Raw genomic sequence first — 23,730 nt, forward strand, 5'->3', positions numbered from 1 at the left:
GATAACCACTATTTTACACTTTTCAACGACCACGAATTCCATTTAAAAGTTAAAAATATTTGCAAATATTTTCTACATCGATTGTTATTCACATTGTATTAAAAATAGTAAACTCAATAAGAGCCCATATATTGATTACTTAATTTACTACGATATTGTTAAATCATTTTGTAAAATAATGTTTTCTTCAGAACAAATTTTGTTCGATAGAATTATCGATTGCTGGGCGAATTCAAGCTGGGCAACTCCACAATAATGCCACATGAATTCCTAATTAGTGTTAAAAAAAATAACAATTTTTTGTTGGCCTGAGTGATTCAATTTGCAGGTGAATGATGCCACATTAATTCCGACTATATAGTTTTCAAATCTATATTCAAAAATCAAATAAGAAGGTAAGTTTAAACGGTGGAGTAAACGGAGAATATAAGTTTGCAAGTTTCTTTAGGCTGGGCTTATAAAATTTATGTACATACATGTACATATATCTACATATACATAGAAATGTTTAATTAAAAATGCAGTAGATGGACACAAGTGCAACTAGGCAAAAACCCAATGTGTAAATGTGTGTCATTGTTATTGATAAAATAATAAAATGTATTCTAATGTAATAGCGGCATAGCTCGAACAACTCCCGGTTAGTGTGAAAAATCGATAATCTGTTTTTATGTACATACACAGAGTCTTGTGGACATACATACATACATACATATACGTATGTACATACTCAACGCTCGTCTTCGGTTCAGTGAAATTAATTTGAATAGTGAAGTTTCTCATACACAAATACATGCATATACAAGTGTATATACTCGTTTGTTTGTATGCACACTTTCTTTGTGTATATATGTGTCATATTTAAATGGATTTTTTTTTTAATTTCAACGTAAACAAGTGAATTTATAATGTAGGCGAGATTGATAATCGTTGTGTTGTATGCATACATGTATTCTCACATACATATACTTTCATTAAAAGGGGCGTGGCATTTGCTGTTACATACATTATATGTACATCGGTATATACATATATATAAATACTTAATACATATATATGTATGTATAAAATCAAATTAGACCGAACTTGGACCTAACTCAAGTTATATGAAACATTAGCCACTTGTCACCTGCCTTGCCTTGCCTTGCCTTGTGCCTTTGTGTGAATGTGATGAAAGCCGAAACGAATTCAATTTCAACTTTACTACGAAAATTTACACCTTTGTTTTATTTATTTATTTTATTTAGCAAGCGTCATAAACTCTACCAAGAATTACTTTTACAAATCATTTCATTCAAAGGGGTAGCTATAATGGGGAAAACCTATTAAGAGCATTGTTTTTTTTTTATTTTTAACAAAGTCTTTAAGTTTATCTGAGGTTTCATTTAATGCATTCATAATACATTGCTCATCATGGAATTGAGCTTATCAAAATTAATTTTTAAAAAGTGCACGTACAGGGCACTCCACCCCACCCAATTGCACCAGGTTGAGCAATCGCATTCCAATCGTTTCCACTGATATCACGTTGTTCAATAATTTCCGTAATGATAACCTTTTACAATTATCCAAGAAGATTTTTATAAAATATAAAAATAGCCGGCACATTATATATTCAACTTAAATACTTTAAATTAATCGCCTATTGAAGATATTGATCTTTACCAAGCAAAACAAATCTAAAATTAGATTAGTAATATAGTATGAGGAGAAGATGCAGAAGTTTGAAGAAGATTTACGATGTTGTTAGATAATATAATGTTTATATTTTTGTTAGTAAATGGAGCTTACTTGTCGACAATTAAGAAGAACTTAAAAACCTTTTAAATTTATATGTAAAGTATATTGCGATTATAAAAATGTCATTTCTTTTTTAGCTGTCATCATGAATCCTGCACAGAACTTGAATATGGACCCATCGCTGGTACCAGAAGCTGGCCATATGCAGGCCCAATATACGACATTTCAAAATTTTGAACAATTCACTGCAGCTGGATACACAAATGCACCGATCTATATAACAAAGCCACCTGGAATTGGAGCCATATCACAAATTGGGCCACATTGTTCGATAATTGGTCAGCAGAATAAACTCGATGCCACTGGCCAAGAGGTGGCTATTCCAGGCATTGAGAATCATTCAATGGCCCCAGCCGTACGATACATTCAAGCTGGACAATTTGACGATGCACCCGATTACGGTGTATCTGGTATGCCCTGTGCCGTTGAATCGCACTATGCCGATGAATCGGTGGTACCCTATGGCTTTACAACAGAAGCTCAGTATGGACTGGCTGGAGCTAGTACGAGCGTAAAACCATTTACTGCAAGGCCTTTCGATGACAATTTGAATGGATCGGACGTTGTGCGTGATGCCCAATGCAGACCCTTCGATGGACAAGTCGATTTTAAGTTACCACAATTTGCCATGGCTTCCCTAAGTTCAGTGCCTCCCCGAATTGGAGAGAAGGATGATTTTATTGGCGGATCTGATAGTGACCTATGCTCAACAATGCGGTGGCGCGATCCTAATCTGTCTGAAGTGATAAGCTTTCTTAGCAATCCCAATAATGCGATTAAAGCCAATGCGGCGGCATATTTGCAGCATTTATGTTATATGGATGATCCGAATAAGCAACGTACAAGATCTTTGGGTGGAATACCGCCATTAATCAGATTATTGTCCTATGACGCTCCAGAAATTCACAAGTAAGCAATTATTCTGAGTTCGACTTGAAATTAGAACTCTTTCATATTTCGTATTACTTTCAAAAGTTTTTAAATGCTATTCCTTAAACTAATTTGTTGTATTTTTATTTTAGAAATGCATGTGGAGCTTTGCGCAATTTATCTTATGGCCGACAAAATGACGAAAATAAACGTGGCATTAAAAACGCTGGTGGAATCGAAGCCTTAGTTCATCTCCTTTGCCGATCTCAAGAAACCGAAGTTAAGGAATTGGTCACTGGAGTTCTATGGAATATGTCGTCCTGTGAAGATATTAAGCGGTCAATTATTGATGAAGCTCTAACTGCAATTGTGTGCAACATTATAAAACCACATTCCGGCTGGGATCCAGTGTGCTGCGGTGAGACATGCTTTTCAACTGTATTCCGTAATGCTTCGGGAGTTTTGCGGAATGTTAGCTCTGCTGGCGAACACGCACGAGGATGTCTTCGCAATTGTGAGCATTTAGTTGAGTGTCTCCTTTATGTTGTACGAACAGCCATCGAAAAGAATAACATTGGAAATAAGACGGTCGAGAATTGTGTTTGTATTCTACGCAATCTCTCGTACAGGTGTCAGGAGGTAGAAGATCCCAATTACGATAAGCATCCATTTATAACACACGAAAGGGTTATTCCATCTTCGTCGAAAGGTAACAACATTTGTCTTTCACTTTAATTATTGATTATAAATAATACATTTTTGTATTTTAGGTGAAAATTTAGGCTGCTTTGGAACAAGTAAAAAGAAGAAAGAATTGGCTCTTAGTGAAGCACAACAGGACTGCAGCTTTTCGACAGAGTATTCAAAGAGTTCAACCAGCAATCAAATAAAAAAAGGTTACGAACAGCTATGGCAACCGGAAGTGGTTCAATATTACCTCTCATTACTGCAGAGTTGCTCTAATCCCGAGACTCTTGAGGCAGCTGCTGGAGCCATACAAAATCTATCTGCATGCTATTGGCAGCCCAGCATTGACATTCGTGCTACTGTCAGAAAGGAGAAGGGTCTACCGATATTGGTTGAACTGTTACGAATGGAAGTGGATCGCGTTGTATGTGCGGTGGCCACTGCATTGCGTAACCTTGCTATTGATCAACGCAATAAGGAGTTAATTGGTAAATACGCAATGCGCGATTTGGTTCAGAAGCTTCCCTCCGGCAATGCACAACACGACCAAAACACCTCGGATGATACCATTACGGCTGTATTAGCCACAATAAATGAGGTAATCAAGAAGAATCCGGAATTTTCACGCTCCCTTTTAGATGCTGGTGGAGTTGATCGCCTTATGAATATAACGAGACGAAAAGAGAAGTACACTTCATGCGTTATTAAGTTTGCTAGTCAAGTTCTGTACACCATGTGGCAGCATCACGAGCTGCGAGATGTATACAAAAAGAACGGCTGGAAGGAGCAGGATTTCGTTAACAAAAACTTCTGTGCCCACAGTACTCCGCCAAGCTCTCCAAATAATGCAAATAACACTCTTAACAGACCAATGGCATCTCAGGGACGTACGCGTTATGAGGATAGAACCATTCAGCGTGGTCCTAGTGCTTCTTATAGAAATAAGGATTCAACCGGTGGCGGTAGCGGAGCAGGTGGAGCCGGAAGTGGTGGTGGAGGAGGAGGAGGTGGAGCAGTTATGTCCAATAATGAATCTGCATTGCTGTCTGAAATGGTTCGAAAACAATTATAAAGTGTATATTTGTTTGTTAATTATTTTATTAGAGATAGACACACCCACACACTCATACACACACACAAACACACACACACACAAAAGTATTTAAATCTTAAATTATTCATACAATTAACGATATAGTTTCTTTTATTTTGCATAGGTTTATAGTATTATAATCATAATTAATTGTAACAGATTAAATTCCTTATAAATCAAATATGCGGATATGATTACTTAATAAATAAAATAAGATATATCCATGTACATTAACTTTATTAATTTCAGCCAGAACTTTTGTAACAAACAAAATGACTCGAATCGTTAGCTATCCAGCAAATTTATTCCATTGATAAACTGTCTGTTAATAGATAACAATAGTTAGATTTCCGCTTTCCCGGGACAATCCTATCTTTGCACATTGCGCGACATTGTATTTAAAATTTTGTTAATTTATTTGTCTTTCTAATACACATATTGATTGATATTAACTTTAAGCTTAAAACTAACTTACAACCAAGGATGCCATGCGGGATCCATTCGGCACAGGTTATCAATATTTGTGGCGGACTGTATAAGCATTGAGACTTTCTTCACTTCAATGCTATCGAAATAGGATATTTTGTTGAATCGCATCATTATAATGTCAACGGCTGCGTTAACAACATTAACTGTATGCTCCATTGAGTTATCCGAATAACGCTCTTCATTTCCCTCCGTTAGTTTGCACTCTCTAAAACCTTTCTTTTGCAGCGTTATTATCTCATCCCGCAAAATGGTTTGTAATATGGAACTTAATTTATAATTGGGCTGAATGAAGCAACGAGCTGTGGCCACAATTGCCGCCGATAAGGGTCCTGATATACCAATATTTGTGATAAACTCCCCAATATTGGGAGTTAAACGGAATGGTACAGGTCTATGCTGATTCAGCTGACTCTTCTCATCATTAACATCAAATTTAAAATATGAGATGTTCATTAAACCTGAATCCTGATGAAGATACATCATATCGGCATTAAGCCGGGTCAAATTTAGGGCGTGTTCGCACAGATACGCCAAAGCCAATTGCAAGGTAAGCTATAAAAAGAGAGTTACAATAAATATCTTAATGCTCTTTAATTATTTGGGATAGTTTTTCTTACCATTTTTCTAAATTGCCAAAAGTCCGTGGCGGCAGCAAATGTTTTTAGGGCCCATTGTTTTAGTAATGTCTTGGGAACCATTGTCCATTGGACTTCGGAAAATATTTCTCTTAGAATTGTATGCGAAGTTTGTGTTCCTCTCGCTTGGGCTTCAGAAAGCCGTTCATAGTATTTAACGATTGGCATATCATAGTCAATTTTGTTCTTTTGACAGCATTTCTTAAATATTTTAAGTAACGAGACGCTGTTTGGATTATCTTCAGCCAAACGCATTTGCGGCGAAATTGGCACCACTCGAGGCACTGTGATATTCAAGAATCGCCGACTTGTTTCCTTTTGCTTTTCTAAATAGTAATTTAACATGCGCTTCAACTGAAGAACCCGCTCCTCACGTCGTGCATCACCAAGTCCGGAATCCAAAACCACTAGATAAGGATAGATTTTACCATTTGTGCCTCGAATATATAATCTTCGTGCAGCAGTATTATTCTTCTGAACTATTTCCACTCGTGGCATAAATCGAGCTATACGAACATAGTAATGCGATGACGAAGGAATCAGCAATTCTCCGGGAAGTTCAACTTCCGCTGTCTTTTGGCTAAAGTTCGATAAAAATCTGCATTTGTCTTCTATTAAGAACGATGTTGGCAGTTTTTTCACTTTAGTTTCCAAAACCTTTATCCATGTTTTCAGTTTTGATATTAGATTGTGTAGTTTCATGGCACCAGGTTTTGAGAAATCAAAATCACTTGTAAATTGTTCTTTCATTTTTTGGAACACAGGATCCTGGAAAGTAACTTGTGCCCGTCGTGCTAGAGATTCGGAAGCAGCAGAATTCGATATAGACGAAGTGACCGACCCTGGCACATTTTCAATTCCAATGCCAAACGTGGATCCCAGCTTCTTGACAAAGTGCAGCGTGTGTGGAGTTATGGTGGCATTGACTACTGTGTTTCTATTTTCAAATGCTATGGCATAACATTTGATTAGCCCCTGACGAAGCTGGCGGAGTACCTCTTCAGTCCAGCTCTCCCTGAACCAAACCATTTGATCTACTATTCCCTCCAGAGAACTCAAAATGGTGGGATGCACTTCACGTTGCAGTTGCATAACTTTTGAGCATCTCCACATTGGAGGCGTCGCTTTGATGGGATTCACAGATTGGGCAGTCATTTGGTTATTTCTTCCGCAGCCCGAAGACATGTTTTCAGAGTTCTGTTAGCAAACAATAAAGTGATTAGCACACAGTTAAGAATATATATGCATATTACTTACCGATGTTGAAAACTTTCCAGCAAATACCGCTTGTTCCGCTGACTTGTGCTTCTCCCGCTGCTCAATTTTCAGCGTTAAGTAAAGAGTACGAATTGGAAAGTATACTGCCTGAGGATACAGTCTACCGATCTACAGAGAATTCAAAAAATTATTCACAATCAGAGACAATCTGTGTATAGCTAAAACTTACTTGGCTTAGGAGATTCAATATCACATCACCATCAAATTGTTCCAGACAACACAACAATTGTGATATCCAGGGTAACCAATAGGACGGAGGAATACCCGAAACATATTTTTCCAATGTGCTTATTAAGGTATTGGCCGAGTTATCGTAGGACAAGAACCAAAGGACCTTTGCAATATACTTTCTTGTTTTGCTCTCATTTTGATTGCGACACGCATGTAGATAACAGATTAAAGCATTTACTGCCACTGAGATTTGTTTTTCTTTCAAATAAATCTGTTCCATGTAATCTCCCCACATGGCCCATGCCTTGGTGAGACCATCGTGAAGCTGTGCCGCGGCACTAAATGATTTTCCAGCCTCTTCAGTGCGGCCAATTTGGGCCAAAAGCAGACCCTTTAATGCGTAGAATTCTGCATTCATTTCGCCTGTGAAATACTTCAAATTGGTTGATTCAATAACTTCAAGGGCCTCGTTAATTTCATTTCTTCCCGATGTTGATGGCATTTGTAAATAGCATTTCACTTGTTGTCGTATTTTCTGAGAAAGAACGCCGAAGAAAATGCATTATTATTTTGAATTTACTATTTACATTATTATATCTTTACCTGGAAACAATCGACAATGGGAACCGATGGAATTGTATAGATGCGTGACAGTGTCTCCTGGCAAACTCCAGTTAGATTATGCTTCCTAGCAATTTTACCAAATGATATAATTGCTTGGGCCGATGCATGAACTCCTAACATTGTACTTCCTGTATCCGATTGCTGCTCCAGATGTTGGGTAATAATTTGATAGTGATGTTGCCTCCAAGTGAATATGTCACTCCAATGGGACAAATCGTCTGAAATAATGGGTAAGCGATTGCGCCATGTCTTCACAATTGCTTTCATATCATGCAACGATGAATTGCGCGTTTGCGTCAAACCCTGATGAATTTGACTGGCTTCATGAAGTTCCATAATCTGCTGTGATGCTTGAAGATATGGCAAATGTATATGGGACACAATGCTGGGTAATCGACGCCATTCTCGTATGCATAGACTCGAAGCAATCTCAACAAATCGTTCAACACTGGCCGTTTGTCTCTCCTCTTGATGCAAAATGGAAAGATAACCCTTGTAGAGATTCAATTTAAAACCATAATGCTTGGTATAACATTGTTCCGTTTTGGCCAATGCATTTTTCATTAGATTCCAGTCTGGTACTCGCCATGAGCTTTCGAGAATCAGGAACATGTTTTTCTCCTTGTTTGTTTGAGCATAATCTAATAAAATGTCCCACTGATTGAGTTCTTTGGCACAACGCATCCAATGTTTCTCCCACAAAAGCAGTTCACTGTTAATGTCCGTGTTTATTAGTCCGCTGTTTAAATCCTGCTTGAATTTTGTCATAGCCAGGTCATAGGCACCTTGGGCTTCTTCAAAGAAACCCATTTGTTCGTATGAAACTGCAACATTTGTTTCCGGATAATGCGCAAATTTCAACCACAGTCCTGCCCACAAATCCTCCTCATGCATGGCTGAGTACATTTTGGAGAGGGAATCGTAAATGTTATTTAATTGCTGTGAATCCATATCAGGTTGATTGGTATCCATGTCCTCTACATTAGCATCGTTTCGTGTAGAATGGGCCGTGGCCAAATCCTCGAGGACTAAAATAGCCCGGTGCCATAGATTATGAGACTTGCCCAAGTAAGTCAGTAGATTTGGAGGAATATATATTGTCGGACTGCATTTGGTTAAACTTTCAACAAATGTATTTAGTGTACTTGGCGAGCAGTCCTTTTGATTAACATTTGTGCCAGACGAAAGGAATGGTATTAGTTCTTTTGTGATGTTGTATCTTTGATCTTCCGAAAATATATTCCATATGCGTGGAAAAATGGATAACCAAACGCTCTCTGCCAGCTGTGTGTCCACGTGGCATAGTTGTGATGTTGCCACTAGCATTTGATCAGTTCGTATGTTTCGATTTGCTTCAAGAAATTCTGCTTGCTTGTAAATCAATTCAATTAGAGTGTCCCGTCGACTGGGCAATATCAGTTGACAATCCTCTTTTCGAACCGCTGTGAATTCCAGTTTCAAATCAATATCAAACACATCGTCTTTATCATCAACGGTTTGAACATTCTCAAAGGATTCCGACTGCGATGATAGGAACGATACGAAAGAATTTTCCTGAGAGTCCGTCGAATTGGTTGGAATCACAGATGTTATACTTGGAATTTTAAACGCTTCGTTGGAGCATTGAATTTGAGTCATTGTATTTGCCGTCAATATTAATAGCTCAATGCATTGCTTTATCCAATAATGCGATCCGATTGTGTCCCAAGCCTGTGAGCAGATTATATATAACAATCTATCATGAAGCCTGCGTCGCATTGAAGCGTCTAGAATTTCGAAAAATTTAGCACGTATATGGGGATTTTGGAAACGCAAGCCATTAAGGAACGCTCCTTCCAGTTTGCTTGTCAACTCCGTTTGCTTGAGCACTTCATCCCGATATATATAGTTAATTATTTCCAAGAAATGAACATTGAGTTCAATTTCATCGGCAAATTTCTTCTCGACGTTTTGCATTAGTTTCACCAATAAGCCAGATTTCTCACGTATCGATGGAACTTGGGTCATAATGTTTGGTTCCTTTGTCTTGACCCAATCATCAAGCATTTTGATAATACATTTGATAATTTTTACCTCTGAGCTTTTCTCAATCAGGCTAACCAAAATGGTTCCAATGAAAAGTTTCCGAATCTCCACACTCATAATGAATATTCGATTCTTGATCAATTCCAATGATAATACCAAAAGTTCCAAGGCTAAAGAATTAGAATCAGCTGGCTGGGCATTCGCAGTGGCATTACCGTTATTATTTATATGATCTTTCGTCAAACGATTGAGAACTCTGATAAACTGCATGAGTATGCGATCGATATAGCTGGGATTATTCGATGTACAGGCTTTCAGTATCATCAATGTTCCAAATAAGGATGATGCATTTGGTTGTGGACTCTTCTCATAGAATGTAAGATTATCAGTTATCATTTTGCTAATGGCACTATATAGGACATCAAGATCATCGTGCTTATGCTGCGAGTCAGGTGGAAATATTGTCATAAGTCGTGTCAAAAACATATGCATTAATCGAACAATTCGAGTGTTTTGATGAATTATACATAGCGAAAGACCACGCTGCACTGGTCGGACAATATTCACTAATTGCTCAGCATTCAAGATGGTTGTCAGGAATGTCAAAAAGTCAATGCCAGTGCATATATTATTCAAGTTGTGATGGGGTGTCTCCACCGTTGTGAGCACCTTATCAAGCCAATTCAGCTTAATATCAAATGGCTGTGGCCAAATTTCGGGTCGCATTGCCATTTTCAACAACATAACACACCTAAAACAAGAAGCGGATCACGACAGATCATTAATTGTTTGGAAATCATATACGATTATAGGTTTCATACCTTCTTGATAAACTTTCACCAGGAGAAATGATTCCTGGTTGAGGATCATTAACTTGACATGCTAAACGCACCAAAAAATTAAGCACTGTATCGCAATAGGATTTGTCTATGGACCGCAGAACGTCCTCAGACTTGGTAAATGGTCCGGCACCTAAAGTTTTATTTTTGTTTTGTTAAATAAGTTTATTTCGAGTCATCCATCCAAAAACTTTACTTACCTTGCGTTGAAGATTCTCTATTTTCTCCAGATTTCTTGCGCAATTCTACTGCATCCGTTCCTGGTCGCTTAGTTGTGGCTGGTTGGCCATCTCTGACCATCTCATCTTCAGGTACATCTATTTTCGCCTCTCTTTCATCCTCCTTAATGCGATGTAATTCCCATTTAATAATAACTTCAGCCAAGTCCACAGCTAATTTTTTATGCTCAATGGAAGCCGTTGGCGGAAATCCAAGACGCTGCATATAATTGATCAGATGCTGGACCAATTGATGTCTTACGGGGAAATACACCTAAATAAAGAAGAAAAGATAATAGAGTGAATTCAAGGTTAAAATGACATATGATTAACATACCTTGTAGTGCCTGATTATAAGTTGCAGGATGTGGAACAATTGTTGCATTGCATGACCCTCTTCAACAATTATTTTCTTTGTCCAATGCGTTAGCATTGTGTTGCCATCTTCCATACGCAGAGGCATAGCAGGAGTTAATACGTCCAATGCCTGCTTAACAATTGGTCTGGCTTCCAGGGCATGTCCTTTCAGTAGGGAATGAAACACTTGTAGGACAATTTTCTTATGAATTGCCAATCTGGCGATTATATGGGCAAGCAACAAGTGTCCATGATAACGTGCCGTAGGATCCACAGAGTTTTTACTTAACAGACAGGGCCAAGCAAAGGTCATGAGACGTCTCAGCTTATTGCCTTGCCTCTTGTTATTGGCATCGCCATCGTGAATATGTTGAGATGCGCGCTCGACCAATAGGCAAGCAAGTTGCAGCAATGCAATTCGAACTGCATCATCATATTGCTTATCGGGATCAAACACCTTATTGATGAATACGGAAACAATATTCTTTTCATCTTCCTGATATGGGGTCGGCGGTGCTCCAATTAACTTGTTGCCTTCTCCCTTGTCAAAGCTCACCGTGAAACATGGTATCAAAACGGCAGTGATTATTTTGGCCTTTAGTTCTTCAGAAATGGTATTGTTATTAAAGTTTTCAACAAAATGGAAAAATGCATTTCTCTTCCAGTTGACGGTATAACTCTGGGCCACAGTATTCTGTAGGAAGTCCCGAAGAAAATAAACTTCAGGAATGAAATGTGAGCAGAGGGCACGTAATAATTGAAAGAGCAGATCAATATCGTTTGTGTTATTTGAAAAATACAGCAACAATATCCTTCCAATCAAATGCCATAAATCGCATACAACATTCTCAATGCATGTTACATAGAGATGATTTTGCCACATTTGCTTCAATGTGTCTACAATATCCTGTCTTGCTGGTATCCACTGATCATCCAATTCCATTAATGTGAAAATAATTAGAACTGCTTGATGTGCCACTTCATACCTTTGAGGTTGATTCAGATCGGTCGTACTATTCAAATATGTCAATAGTTTTGTATACTTGTGATTCTTGATGGCAGTTCTAAACGATTGACCGTTTTCATGCTTTAAAATAAATATAAAAAATCTATTCCATTGCGCATCTATCATAATGGCCTCAATTGTGAATAAGTCAACAGTCTCTGAGGGGAATCGTTGAAGGAATTTCAACAGAGCTTCCCGATACGGACTGAAAGCTTCGATCATTAAATTATTCTCAGTTTGCAGTACGAGTTGGCATAATTTCTCAATATATTTCGGCGAAGCCGAGATATGGTAAAACATCTCAATGAGAGTAACAATTTTTTGTTCATGCTCTCCACCTTTCGATGATGCAAAGAAGTTCATATTCTGATTTGTGCATTTGTAATTGTTAACAAATATTTCAATAATTTTTGCACAATGCTGCAAAATTTGTTCACTTAGTTTCTCATTGAACATTTGGGGGAAAAGCTGAGTGAAATATGACAAGCGCTTTATTGCTGGAATCGATAAATTTCTATGGTCACCCAACTTTGATAAAAGGGGCCTCATTGCGGCTTGAATCTGAAAAATTAAAATGAAATATTAAATTATTAACTCTTAATTAACTTCTGTTTGTAGTTTTACCTTTTCCTTTTCAAGTGTTATTCCGGTTATAAAGTGTTTCATGCACATATAAGCAGTCTCCTGCAACTCTGGCTTATCATTCTCCATTACTTTGAAGATGATATTAATAATCTTTTCCTTATAACCCACATCCGTGATGTAGTGACAGGCAGCCAGAGCTCGTAATGCACTTGTTCTTAGTGGTATTAGATTCGATACGTTTTTATAGCAATCCAATTTAGCTAGAGTGGCATCTTCGGCCTCACTTAACGTGAGCAACTCGTGGAAAAACAACTTGTGGTATGTATTTGTTAAATCTGCAAAAATCAATTTATTTTTAAGCTACACAAGGATATAGTATAAGTGAATGGACTTACCAATTGTAAAGAGACGCGGCTCTAGGGTAGTACAAAACGTATTGCCATCCATTAAACCGATTTGTGCATTGGCTGGTTGATGGCGCAACAAATGTTTCTTGGGCGGGATTATGTCTGCTAGAACATCCTTGTGGGGATCCATAACCTCAGAGACGGACTTCGATTGAATTGAACCGATGTGCTTTAGCAATATCATAGACTCTTCCCTGACTATACAGTTGGGGCTTGTGATGTGTCGCACCAACTCATGAATTACTTCATATGTGGCTTTAGTTTGCAAATCTTTGAGCTCATCATTACGATAGTTTACACTGATGGGGCTCAGACAGATTTCCAGCATGGTTTTCATATAGTTTTTGGTTATATCGATCGCCCCATTGGATACATCACCTTCAAGATCCATCAAGACGAACATGAATGCTTTCAAGAAATTGAAAAGATGTTGGTACAGAGCACGGAGGGACATATGCTTGCACAAGAATTGTATGGCTTGGCAACCGCCCACCTTTGAGTACCAGGGTCGGTCATAGCATAGGGCCGTCATTTTCTCAGCCAAATATTGAATTAATGGCAATTTGCAAGCTCGTTCCTTGTTACCCATTATATTTGTGGCAGTGTCGAGAATAATACCCATACAAGCTATGCCGGGCTTACACAGTTCCTTCTCTTCGTGCCCCATGCAGGCGGCCAAAGCATCGATAAGCACCATGGGATCGATTCCATTCGATGCATGATAACCCTTTTGGGGAAAAGGTCCAGCCTGTTGAGCTATAGCCACCATTGTGTAATGTCTTACAACTGCTGCCATAACCGGGCAAACGGAATCTCGTAAATCTTTGGTAGCTGAAGCGACCAGCATGCCAATTAGAGCTGTCTGATGAGTTCCGCGAACACTGACATCTCCAATTTTATGCTGGAATATCGACCAATTCATAATGTTGCTTTCCACAAAGTCAGCATGGGTGAATAGCTTTAATAGTATGTGCTTCTCGTCATCAAGGCTTATGAATGCAGCCAGAAAACAGCGGATTACTTCCCAGCTTTGGCGTCTATAAAACTGATCGGTTGTATTCGAGCTCAATGCCCGAAAAGCGGACTCAATTGCTTCATCGACTGGGAACTCGATTGGGGCTTCATATTCTTGGAAATATGTAACAATTGAGATTATTGGCTTTTCGTTTTGATCATAATGTAATGTTTGTGGTTCGACCATCATTTTCCGGTTGCCGCCACCGAATTTGCCGAGGACTCGAAAAGCGACCAACGCAGCATTATCCTGATTTCTTAATGTCTTCCATAGAGCCTGCATTAATGCCGCCCTAACTGGCTGTATATGATCATACAAGAAGTCAGGTTGCAAATTATCTACACAAAGTTCCAATGTTCGCAAACCCTATATAAGAGGAGTATGTATATTAATCATGTTTACATTTCTCATATTTTTTAGAATACGACACTTACTTGACTTATTAAGGTAGGAGAACCATTTAATGCAGAAACCAATGGATCCATTAACATTGGAAGATATGGCAGCAATGATGAAAGACGCACTGGAACCGTTAAGCACAATTCCACGAAAAGATCCCGCATATGTTGCTTGTGAAATCCACTTTGTAGACGATTCAGTCCTTCTAGTAAATTGGGTAACAATGGCAGAAATTCTTGATACAATAAATCATGGCTACCACCGCCAATTGAACGAAACAGAGCTCTGAGTAATAGAAAATAATTGTATGGCTCATCCGAAATCAAAGCCAATTCCATTGAGCGGATCACAATTTTATGAAGATGCGGTCGTAGCATTTGCTCGTTTTCCACAGGAAAGAGGCTAACGCTGCCGAATACTAGTTTGAATAGCCTTAGATATAAGTTAGATCGCTCCACATTGGATCCCATTTCTTCCATTTTTCCCAGCAAATACTCCACCAGAACCGTGGCAAAAAGCGGTGAAGTTGTGGGATTCGCCAAAAATGAATTTGCTACCACTTGAAGGGATTGGTTTTTGTAAATTCTTTCAACCAAAAAGTCTATTGTTGTGGCAAATATTTCTTGGAAATTCTGCGAGTGCATCATTAGAAACTGTAACAGAACAGACAAAAATTAACATCTTTATTATATTTAGAATATGCTTTGTCTACTTACTATTCCACTAAAGTGCTCCAAAACTTCTTTTTCCTCCTTGCTGCGTGATATTAAACCAGATGTACGCTGTTGGTTTGGATTCACATTTATTGTATATATATCCAAAGCCTCCATTGCAAAATGAACCAACTCAATATACGTGCAAAGAATCTCGGGACTAAATAATTTCTCTTGGGCTTGCGGACTTGTATCTGAGATCTGAGAGAAAATTCAAATAATAAGATATGATCTGATCGGGGTTAAGGAATGGGAGCTTACCTTTGAATTGAAAAAGCCCCAAGTAATAGTTTTAACTCCTCCTACAAGCGTTTTGACTAAACTTCGAAATTCAGCAACATTTACTGAGCAAACCCATTGAGATCCAGCCGACGGTGTTTTAGCTTGCTCTCCTATATTATCCTGCAAAATATTTATATTTATTTACCGTGTTAAACATCTTTTACGTCACAATATACATACATCTTTTAATTCTGATACATTCATCATTGGTAGGGAAGATAGCGTGCCACTCAGATAACTTGATGATCCAGATTGTGATTGTCCTTTGCTGCTCAGATAACAAGAGAAAAAAAGCACATTAATTAATATTAATTTGGTGATATGAATGTACCTACCATTTTTGAACAATTAATGGCAGCTGAATTTTGGCAATTGTTTCGAATTTTTTCACAAAGACTTTCAGTAGCTTTGCCAGAATTTGCCTCGAACGCTGTGGCTCAAGTTCACTGTGTTGCCGCAAACAGTCCACTAAATTTAACAACAGTTTACAGGACATTGTCTGTATTCCCACAGCAAGTGTTTCATCGTGGACATTTTTGGAAAACAGATTGACGGCTTTAATTAAGACATCAAGACTTAAACTTTGGCGTACATGATGCGCCAAGTCTGCCAATGTTGAGTAGGCCAATGGGCGAATGGAATCCAATGTAACTCCCTTGCCAATAAGCAAATCCTCGTCAAATAATTTTTCTATAGACGGAATGAATTCTAGAAATTGATGAGACAAAAAAAGGTTTCATAATTTTATAAATAAGTTAATGCGATGTTTTTAAGAATTAACTTACTTTGGCGCAAATCTGTGGCAAAAATATGACGAGCCGCTATTAACAACTCTTTCCGGAGGTGTGCTGCTTCCTTTGGGCAGTTTGCCATTAGATTAAGCATTCCATTTGTTACAGATAATGAATTGGCTAATACAACATCCTGTGTAAGATATGAATGATGCTTAATATTAGTATTATACAATTTTTTAATTAATTTTAAATAATTACCTGAAATATTCGGACAATATATGCCAAAAATGACAATGTTTTAATCTGAGCACCCATAAAGTCAACAAAAATTTCCTTTTGTGTAGAATTTCTATAAAAAAAAAGAAATATAAATCGTTAAATTTTAGAAATAATCCGCTAAATGTTTCTTTAAAAACTTACCTCTGCATGACTGTTGGCTGCAAATTTATTGTAGTTAGTATTAATGGAATAAATTCAGATACTTCTTGATGAACTGCATTTTTATATATCTGATACATAAGAACGACAATGATTGGTAGCTCCTGTAGAACTTTCAATGATAGAACACCGCGGGGAAGAAGATTATACTAAAACGAAAAAAAAGAAAGCATTCAGAAGTATTTTTTATAAAGATGGACAAGGAATGTAGAAATACTTACAATGATTTGCTGTGAATTAGATTCCAGTGGTTTATCCACATGAATTGTTTTTACTGAATAGGCTTCAGCCAATTGCATATCTATATTTAAGTCCTTGAGATCGGTTATCCAAATATCATTTGCGGTTTCAAAAATTGAAGAAAGATGATTTGGTAATTGTGTGTAGATATCCTTCACAAAGCCCAAAAACAATTGAATCTAAATGGAAAGAGTTTTAAATAATTAATAATTGAAGATATTCATAATTTGGTTATTGGAATACTTACTTCTGGGTTAAACGATGGTCGAAAATGTTTGTGGAGCTCAATTATTATACGAAGACTCACAAGCACATTTTCTTCGTTGTCTGTTTTTAAGATTTTCAACATCATTGTTATAATACATTTAACGTGCTGTCTTAAATTCTCTGTTATTGGCAAACGATGAATCATTTCAAGAATTAATTTACGAATCTGTAAAAAATATAATGAATTATATTTAGAAGTTAAGTATTTTTATTAAAATGAGTAATTGTTTGACTTCTGCAAAGTCTTAAATTTTAGTTACTAATAGGAGAACAAGTTGAAACAATCTTTTCAACTACACCAATTATTTCCCGACTTAGAGTCTCGAAATTGTACATAAGAACTGTTAAAAACTGCGTCAATAAGATATTTGCATGGTATTTCACAACAACTCATGTAAAAAAATGGCAAAAAGCAAACTATTATGGCTCACTGTTTGCATGGATGTACATACATACAAAACGAAACATGCATGCATGTATGTACATACATACATACGCACACATGTTTGCCAATTTTTTGAGACTCCTGTGGATCCACGGTGGGATCAGATACTTACGTGCTGCATTGTGTTTTCCTGAATAAACTGTGGCTCGCCTTCCTGCAATATCCGCATAAATATCTTGAGAGCATTCTCCAAAAACGATGGATACGCTGGACTCTGCATGATCATTTCGAAGTGCTCACTCAGTTCCTGAGTAGCCTTCAATTTGATTTCCTCCTTGGCGGATGGATCATTTAGTATATTTAAATAGTTCCGGAACGTGTTAACCGGAATATTTTCCGTGTGTGCCATTTTATTTTATTTTCATTAGATCACTTTAACATTAAATTAAATATTTTCGCAAGCCGGTGTAAACAATTCCGATTTGTGTTAAATGAAGAGGCGATACCAGGGATGGCAAACCATACCGAGCCACACTCAAAAATTTATCGTTTGAAACATGGAAAGGGAACGCAAGCACGTAACTTGTCTACAATCATACATAAATATGTATTTATATATTGGAAATAAATATTAAAACATTTTTTTCTATATATCATATTAATAAAACGATTAAATGATAGTATTTCAATTTTATTCATTTAAATTATAAACTGTGACTTGTGACTGTGACAAGTGATTTACAATCACTGCAATGTAGTTCCTTGTGAATGGATTTTAGCTATTTAGCTATATTTTAGCCACACTCGCAGGCCAAGAAAGGAGCTGTTCTTGTGTAAAAAAACAATATACATACTTATTATGTTTTGTTGACAGTAATTTACATGAGTGTGTGTATATGCCATAATTGTAATTAAATAATTAATTGTAAAATATATACAAAAAGAAAAAAAAAACCAAAACAGACACTTGTATGTCGACTTTGTGCAATAGATCATAGGCAACGGAACGGAAGCCATATACATCCAGCTTTATATATATATATATATATCTATACCAAAAATACATACATATGTGTGTATGAAAAACACAAAAATAGAATTCGCAACAGAAGCAGCAACAGAAACTTAAACACTTGAAGAAATGGCGGATTTGGAAGCAGTATTAGCTGATGTCAGCTATCTAATGGCGATGGAAAAATCCAAATGCACCCCAGCTGCAAGGGCCAGCAAAAAATTAATTCTACCAGATCCCAGGTACTGAAATATGCATGTACCTGTATATGTACATACATACATACATATGTATGTGCGTATGTATGTTATTAACTAAGGACTTGTACATAAATGTAAATATGTGTGTGTGTGTATGCATATACACAAAATTTAAATGTTGTATACACAATTTCAATCCCAATCAATTAAAAGGCATGCATTAATTTTATAGAAGTACGCATATATACATACATATGTACATACAAACAGAAAAATGGGGTGGGGAAGGAAAAACTATGGAACAACATTTTTGTTAGGAATGTACATATGGATGTTTTTTTTTTAGGTGAGGAATTCTTTACATGTTTTTACTGTGGTTTACAATCAGTGTAAATATATGTTGATGTGTATGTATGTATTTTTAATCAGTTTGCAAAAAAAAGGTGTAATAATTTGTGACGCATATCAAGCAAAATTAGTTCGCTGACCCAATTAAATATAAGTTCACACAGATAGACATGCATGTGTACCTATATGTGTGTGTGAATGCATATAAATGCATCTTCAATATTCTCCTATTCGGGATCAACAGCTGACTGAAGGCGTTTATTTTAGTCGTGCGCCAGTCTAAAATTAAACAATTTATTTTGCCATTGATTGTTATCATCATTTGAAATGCCGGGCATTGTGACAAATTAATCACACTTACTAATCTCACTCTTACTAATACTTTTTCTATATAAAAGTAAAATCATTTGTGGTTTGAGTAATGAATGAATAAAATTTATTTTTAAATGGAGGAAAATTTGCTCCTTAAAGTATGCAATGGTCTGGAAAATTATTTATTTTTTACAAGCAACATAACCTTTCTTAAGCTTAAAACTTAAAAACTTCTTAAAGTTTACTTAAATGATTATTTGTTATGGATATTTCAAAATTTCTTGGATATATCAAAAAAACAATTCTTTTTCTTAATATTGCATATTTTAGGGGGCAAAGTTATTAATATTTTGAAATAATTTGTAGTAATTATAACGTTTTTTTTTTCAATGTTGTCTAGTGATTTAAACAAATAAGCCCTTTCATTGTTTTATGTGTTTTCAAGTGCAAAAACTCACCTGCTGCAGTTTCATTTTAGTAAAGTAAATATGCAATTGACTGATTGCTTAGAAAAGGTCAAAAATAATTATTCTACATAGTTATTAATGCCATTTTTAATTTAGATTTATTATTACAATACAATACAAATATAAAAATAAAAATACCCTTGTGCTAAACAGGATGAAACTACTTCAATTTGGTTTTTTTTTTCTAACACAATAAATTGGCATTGACTTTGGAAAATATTTATTAATTGGATAGACAATAATAAAATAATTTTATCGTCTTGTATACCCAAGATTTGCCTATGCTGGCGACTTTTTAAAAAGATGTTGTCGATATCACATAATAAATAAATATTTCAAAGTTATTCGCGGAGTTATTTCGGGCTAGTTTTTATAATCCGTCTATTTCTTTTAGTAAAATCTTAGATTTATTTTCTTGCAATCACAAAAAAAAAAATGGGTTCGTAAATAATTAGATTAACTTTTTAGAAAAAAAAGACAATAGGCGGCTCATAAAACAGAATCGTTTAGTATTCGAATGTCTTCTTTTTAAATTTCAAAGTTATTATAAAGAAATGTATAAAAAGTTCAATTTAAAAAAGCAATAACAATAAAAAAATAGGTACATTTTTTAAAAATTATTAATATTTTGGACATCTTTTTATATTTACAGTGTCAGAAGCGTTATGTACAAGTATCTTGAAAAGGAAAATGAACTTAACTTCCACAAAATCTTTAATGAAGTTTTAGGTATGCAAATAGCGTGTATTAATGAATAGTTTTAAAGAATCTTGATGTTGTTTTTAGGTTACTTGTTGTTCAAAGACTTTTGTGAAAATGATTCCGATGAGCCAATACAACAGTTGAAGTTTTATGAACAGGTAATTACAATTATTTGATTGATTGAAAAAAATAATATTTAGATGAGTCGAAAATAAATTTCAGATAAAAAGCTTTGAAAAAACAGAGTGCTATGAAGAACGAAAAAAATTGGCCAGAGAAATTTATGATAATTTTATAATGGAAGAAATGCTCTCTCACACATATGTAAGCATTTATATTATAATATAAACTATTTTTTGACTTAAAAAAATGTATCTTAAAAATTCTAAATATTTTCATATTTTTAAGGAATACTCCAAAGATGCTGTTGCTAGTGTCCAAAAATATTTGTTGAAAAATGAAGTTCCAATGGACTTGTTTGAGGTAAGTTTTTCAGTTTACAAAGTTGTAATTTATTAGCGATAAGATTATTTACCTGTTTTTGTGCATGAATTATTTTAAAATTTATTATAAATTGTATTTATTTTTATTGTTTAATATTATCTTTCCTTTCGTGCAGCCATACATGGAAGAGATTTTCACTCAACTAAAGGGCAGACCATTCAAAAAGTTCTTAGAAAGGTAAACAGAACCATATGAATGAAGTGAATATTTTAAAAGATTATTTCTATAAACAAATGGAAATATAAACAATTTGCTGTTTACTGAAATGTTTCATTTCTTATTTTAGTGACAAATTTACCAGATTTTGTCAGTGGAAAAATTTGGAGCTCAATATTCAAGTTAGTATTGAATACATTAAATCTTTCTTGTAATGAATTTTCATTTAACTATAGCTTCAATTTTAAATACATGTTTTGGTACTAAATTAACAAATGTTAAATACATTTTTTACAGCTGACAATGAACGATTTTAGTGTGCATAGAATAATTGGGCGTGGTGGTTTTGGAGAGGTTTACGGATGTCGAAAAGCGGACACTGGAAAAATGTATGCCATGAAATGTCTGGATAAAAAGCGCATTAAAATGAAGCAAGGTGAAATGCTGGCTTTAAATGAGCGTAATATGCTGCAAGCTGTCAGCACCGGAGTAAGTTTAACTTTAATTCAATGTATTTTTTCATCTTAACCAATAATCGTTTCCTTCAGATTGATTGTCCCTTTATTGTCTGTATGACATACGCATTTCACACACCCGATAAGCTGTGCTTCATATTAGATTTAATGAACGGCGGAGACTTGCATTATCATTTGTCGCAACACGGCGTTTTTAGCGAAGATGAAATGAAATTCTATGCAGCAGAAGTGAGTACCCAATATTAAAATAATATTATGAATAAGATAATAAGATTCATACTTTCAGGTGATTCTGGGGTTGGAGCATATGCATAAAAGATGCATTGTTTATCGAGATCTGAAACCTGCTAACATATTGCTCGATGAGAACGGTCATATTCGAATTTCTGATTTAGGCTTAGCCTGTGATTATTCAAGGAAAAAGCCGCATGCTTCCGTGGGAACTCACGGTTATATGGCGCCAGAAGTATTGTCAAAAGGAACATCATACGATTCATGTGCAGACTGGTTTAGCTTTGGATGTATGTTGTATAAATTGCTTAAAGGACACTCACCATTTAGGCAGCATAAAACAAAAGATAAACATGAGATTGATAGAATGACATTAACCATGGTGAGTAGTAATTAATTACTTGAAAAACAAATACAATAGCTAATTTTCTATTGATAGAATGTCGAACTCCCGGATTCCTTTTCTGCGGAATTAAGGAATTTATTGGAAATGCTACTCCAAAGAGATGTACCCAAGCGTCTTGGCTGTATGGGAAATGGGTAAAATCTTTTATAGAAAACAATATTCAACAAAATAGTTTTGTTATTATGGTGTGTTTTCCATTTAAAGGGCTGATGAAGTTAAAATGCATAATTTCTTCTGCGGAATCGATTGGCATCAAGTTTACATTCAGAAATACACTCCACCGCTAGTTCCCCCACGGGGTGAGGTCAATGCTGCAGATGCCTTTGACATTGGATCTTTCGATGAGGAGGACACAAAGGGCATTAAATTAAACGACACAGACCAAGATCTTTACAAGCATTTTTCATTGACTATATCAGAAAGGTGAGTGCCGATGTCTATAAAGTTAACAATAATCGGTGAATTATTATAATCTCATAAATAGATGGCAGCAGGAAGTATCCGAAACAGTATTCGAAACAATAAATCTGGAGACAGATAAAATCGAACAAAAAAAGAAATCTAAGCAGAAGCTGCATTTTGATACAGATGAAAAAGAATCTGATTGTATTCTTCATGGATATATAAAGAAACTGGGCGGATCTTTTGCGTCTTTATGGCAAACTAAATACGCCAAATTGTATCCAAATCGGTATGTTTTATATTTGTTAATCGCTTGTTTTGTATATATGGTCTAAGAATATTTTATTATAGGTTGGAACTACATTCAGAGAGTGGAAATAACAAACCAGAACTTATATTTATGGACCAAGTAGAAGACATTTCGTCTGATTTCATTCTTCACAAAAACGAGAACTGTATACAAATCCGTATTAACGATGGCAGTAGGGATGGTAGAATTGTTTTAACAAATTCTGTACGTATATCATAGTTGTTAAAACAAAAACCGACTTTTTCTATTTAATATACATTAATACATTTTTGCTGCAGGACGAAATTGGCTTAAAGGAATGGGCATCATCACTGAGATCGGCTCACAAGATGTCACAAGATCTGTTGGGCTCTATGGCAAAGAAAGCTGGCAAAATTTATGGCAGTGAACGAGATGCTAATAAATCGATGTATATATTAGGGGGTAGCAGTTCAACGAAATCGTCTAATGGGTCTAATTAAAGAAACTCAATAAAATGAATAAACTAAATTTAACCTACATTAAGATTCCTGCTTTGTAAAACCTCAGTAGGAATGTAATCAAGAAAAATGATTCCTAATAAATCCAATCTTGTAAAATCATGTGATTTCAAATGTTTCTTTATTTCTGATCCAATCAAAGCGAACCAAAAGTAGATGAACATGTTT

General features: G+C 35.8%; 3 protein-coding genes across 3 annotated transcripts; 2 read left to right on the forward strand and 1 right to left on the reverse strand.

Moving 5' to 3' along the window:
• The first annotated feature begins 225 nt into the window (after positions 1-225).
• Positions 226-4,678, forward strand: LOC6640150 (catenin delta-2). Its single transcript, XM_002063457.4, has 4 exons — positions 226-395; positions 1,878-2,709; positions 2,823-3,379; positions 3,441-4,678. Exons 2-4 carry the CDS (start codon positions 1,886-1,888, stop codon positions 4,427-4,429), a joined length of 2,370 nt encoding a protein of 789 aa, XP_002063493.2. The 5' UTR covers positions 226-395; positions 1,878-1,885; the 3' UTR covers positions 4,430-4,678.
• Positions 4,679-4,847: 169 nt separating this feature from the next.
• On the reverse strand, positions 4,848-18,058 carry LOC6640046 (transcription-associated protein 1). The gene is made up of 21 exons (XM_047010116.1): positions 17,730-18,058; positions 17,153-17,338; positions 16,887-17,084; positions 16,648-16,814; positions 16,486-16,576; positions 16,279-16,417; positions 15,829-16,201; positions 15,674-15,761; positions 15,473-15,613; positions 15,215-15,412; positions 14,534-15,151; positions 13,073-14,465; positions 12,717-13,012; positions 11,067-12,653; positions 10,712-11,003; positions 10,494-10,644; positions 7,627-10,423; positions 7,022-7,558; positions 6,832-6,960; positions 5,557-6,771; positions 4,848-5,491 (listed from the first exon to the last, which is right to left on the reverse strand). The coding sequence occupies exons 1-21, from the start codon at positions 17,964-17,966 to the stop codon at positions 4,922-4,924; spliced, it is 11,403 nt and encodes a 3,800-aa protein (XP_046866072.1). The 5' UTR covers positions 17,967-18,058; the 3' UTR covers positions 4,848-4,921.
• A 575-nt stretch (positions 18,059-18,633) lies between these two features.
• On the forward strand, positions 18,634-23,664 carry LOC6640045 (G protein-coupled receptor kinase 1). Its single transcript, XM_002063455.4, has 15 exons — positions 18,634-18,811; positions 20,549-20,625; positions 20,683-20,756; positions 20,821-20,922; positions 21,007-21,081; positions 21,218-21,279; positions 21,389-21,440; positions 21,556-21,747; positions 21,807-21,962; positions 22,021-22,347; positions 22,405-22,505; positions 22,576-22,794; positions 22,856-23,062; positions 23,125-23,287; positions 23,362-23,664. The coding sequence occupies exons 1-15, from the start codon at positions 18,699-18,701 to the stop codon at positions 23,542-23,544; spliced, it is 2,103 nt and encodes a 700-aa protein (XP_002063491.2). The 5' UTR covers positions 18,634-18,698; the 3' UTR covers positions 23,545-23,664.
• Positions 23,665-23,730: the final 66 nt, after the last annotated feature.

The sequence above is a fragment of the Drosophila willistoni genome, assembly GCF_018902025.1.
Source record: "Drosophila willistoni isolate 14030-0811.24 chromosome 2L unlocalized genomic scaffold, UCI_dwil_1.1 Seg196, whole genome shotgun sequence".
NCBI lineage: Eukaryota > Metazoa > Arthropoda > Insecta > Diptera > Drosophilidae > Drosophila > Drosophila willistoni.

Excerpts from the sequence above, each read along its gene's own strand:
- LOC6640150 (XM_002063457.4), top strand. The coding sequence starts at position 1,886 with ATGAATCCTGCACAGAACTTGAATATGGACCCATCGCTGGTACCAGAA. Across the intron at positions 2,710-2,822 it reads GACGCTCCAGAAATTCACAA|AAATGCATGTGGAGCTTTGC; the intron begins GTAAGCAATTAT and ends TTTTTATTTTAG. Across the intron at positions 3,380-3,440 it reads TATTCCATCTTCGTCGAAAG|GTGAAAATTTAGGCTGCTTT; the intron begins GTAACAACATTT and ends TTTGTATTTTAG.
- LOC6640046 (XM_047010116.1), bottom strand. The coding sequence starts at position 17,966 with ATGGCACACACGGAAAATATTCCGGTTAACACGTTCCGGAACTATTTA. Across the intron at positions 17,339-17,729 it reads AGGAAAACACAATGCAGCAC|ATTCGTAAATTAATTCTTGA; the intron begins GTAAGTATCTGA and ends TATTTTTTACAG. Across the intron at positions 6,961-7,021 it reads TATTGAATCTCCTAAGCCAA|ATCGGTAGACTGTATCCTCA; the intron begins GTAAGTTTTAGC and ends AATTCTCTGTAG.
- LOC6640045 (XM_002063455.4), top strand. The coding sequence starts at position 18,699 with ATGGCGGATTTGGAAGCAGTATTAGCTGATGTCAGCTATCTAATGGCG. Across the intron at positions 18,812-20,548 it reads TTAATTCTACCAGATCCCAG|TGTCAGAAGCGTTATGTACA; the intron begins GTACTGAAATAT and ends TTATATTTACAG. Across the intron at positions 20,923-21,006 it reads AAATGCTCTCTCACACATAT|GAATACTCCAAAGATGCTGT; the intron begins GTAAGCATTTAT and ends CATATTTTTAAG.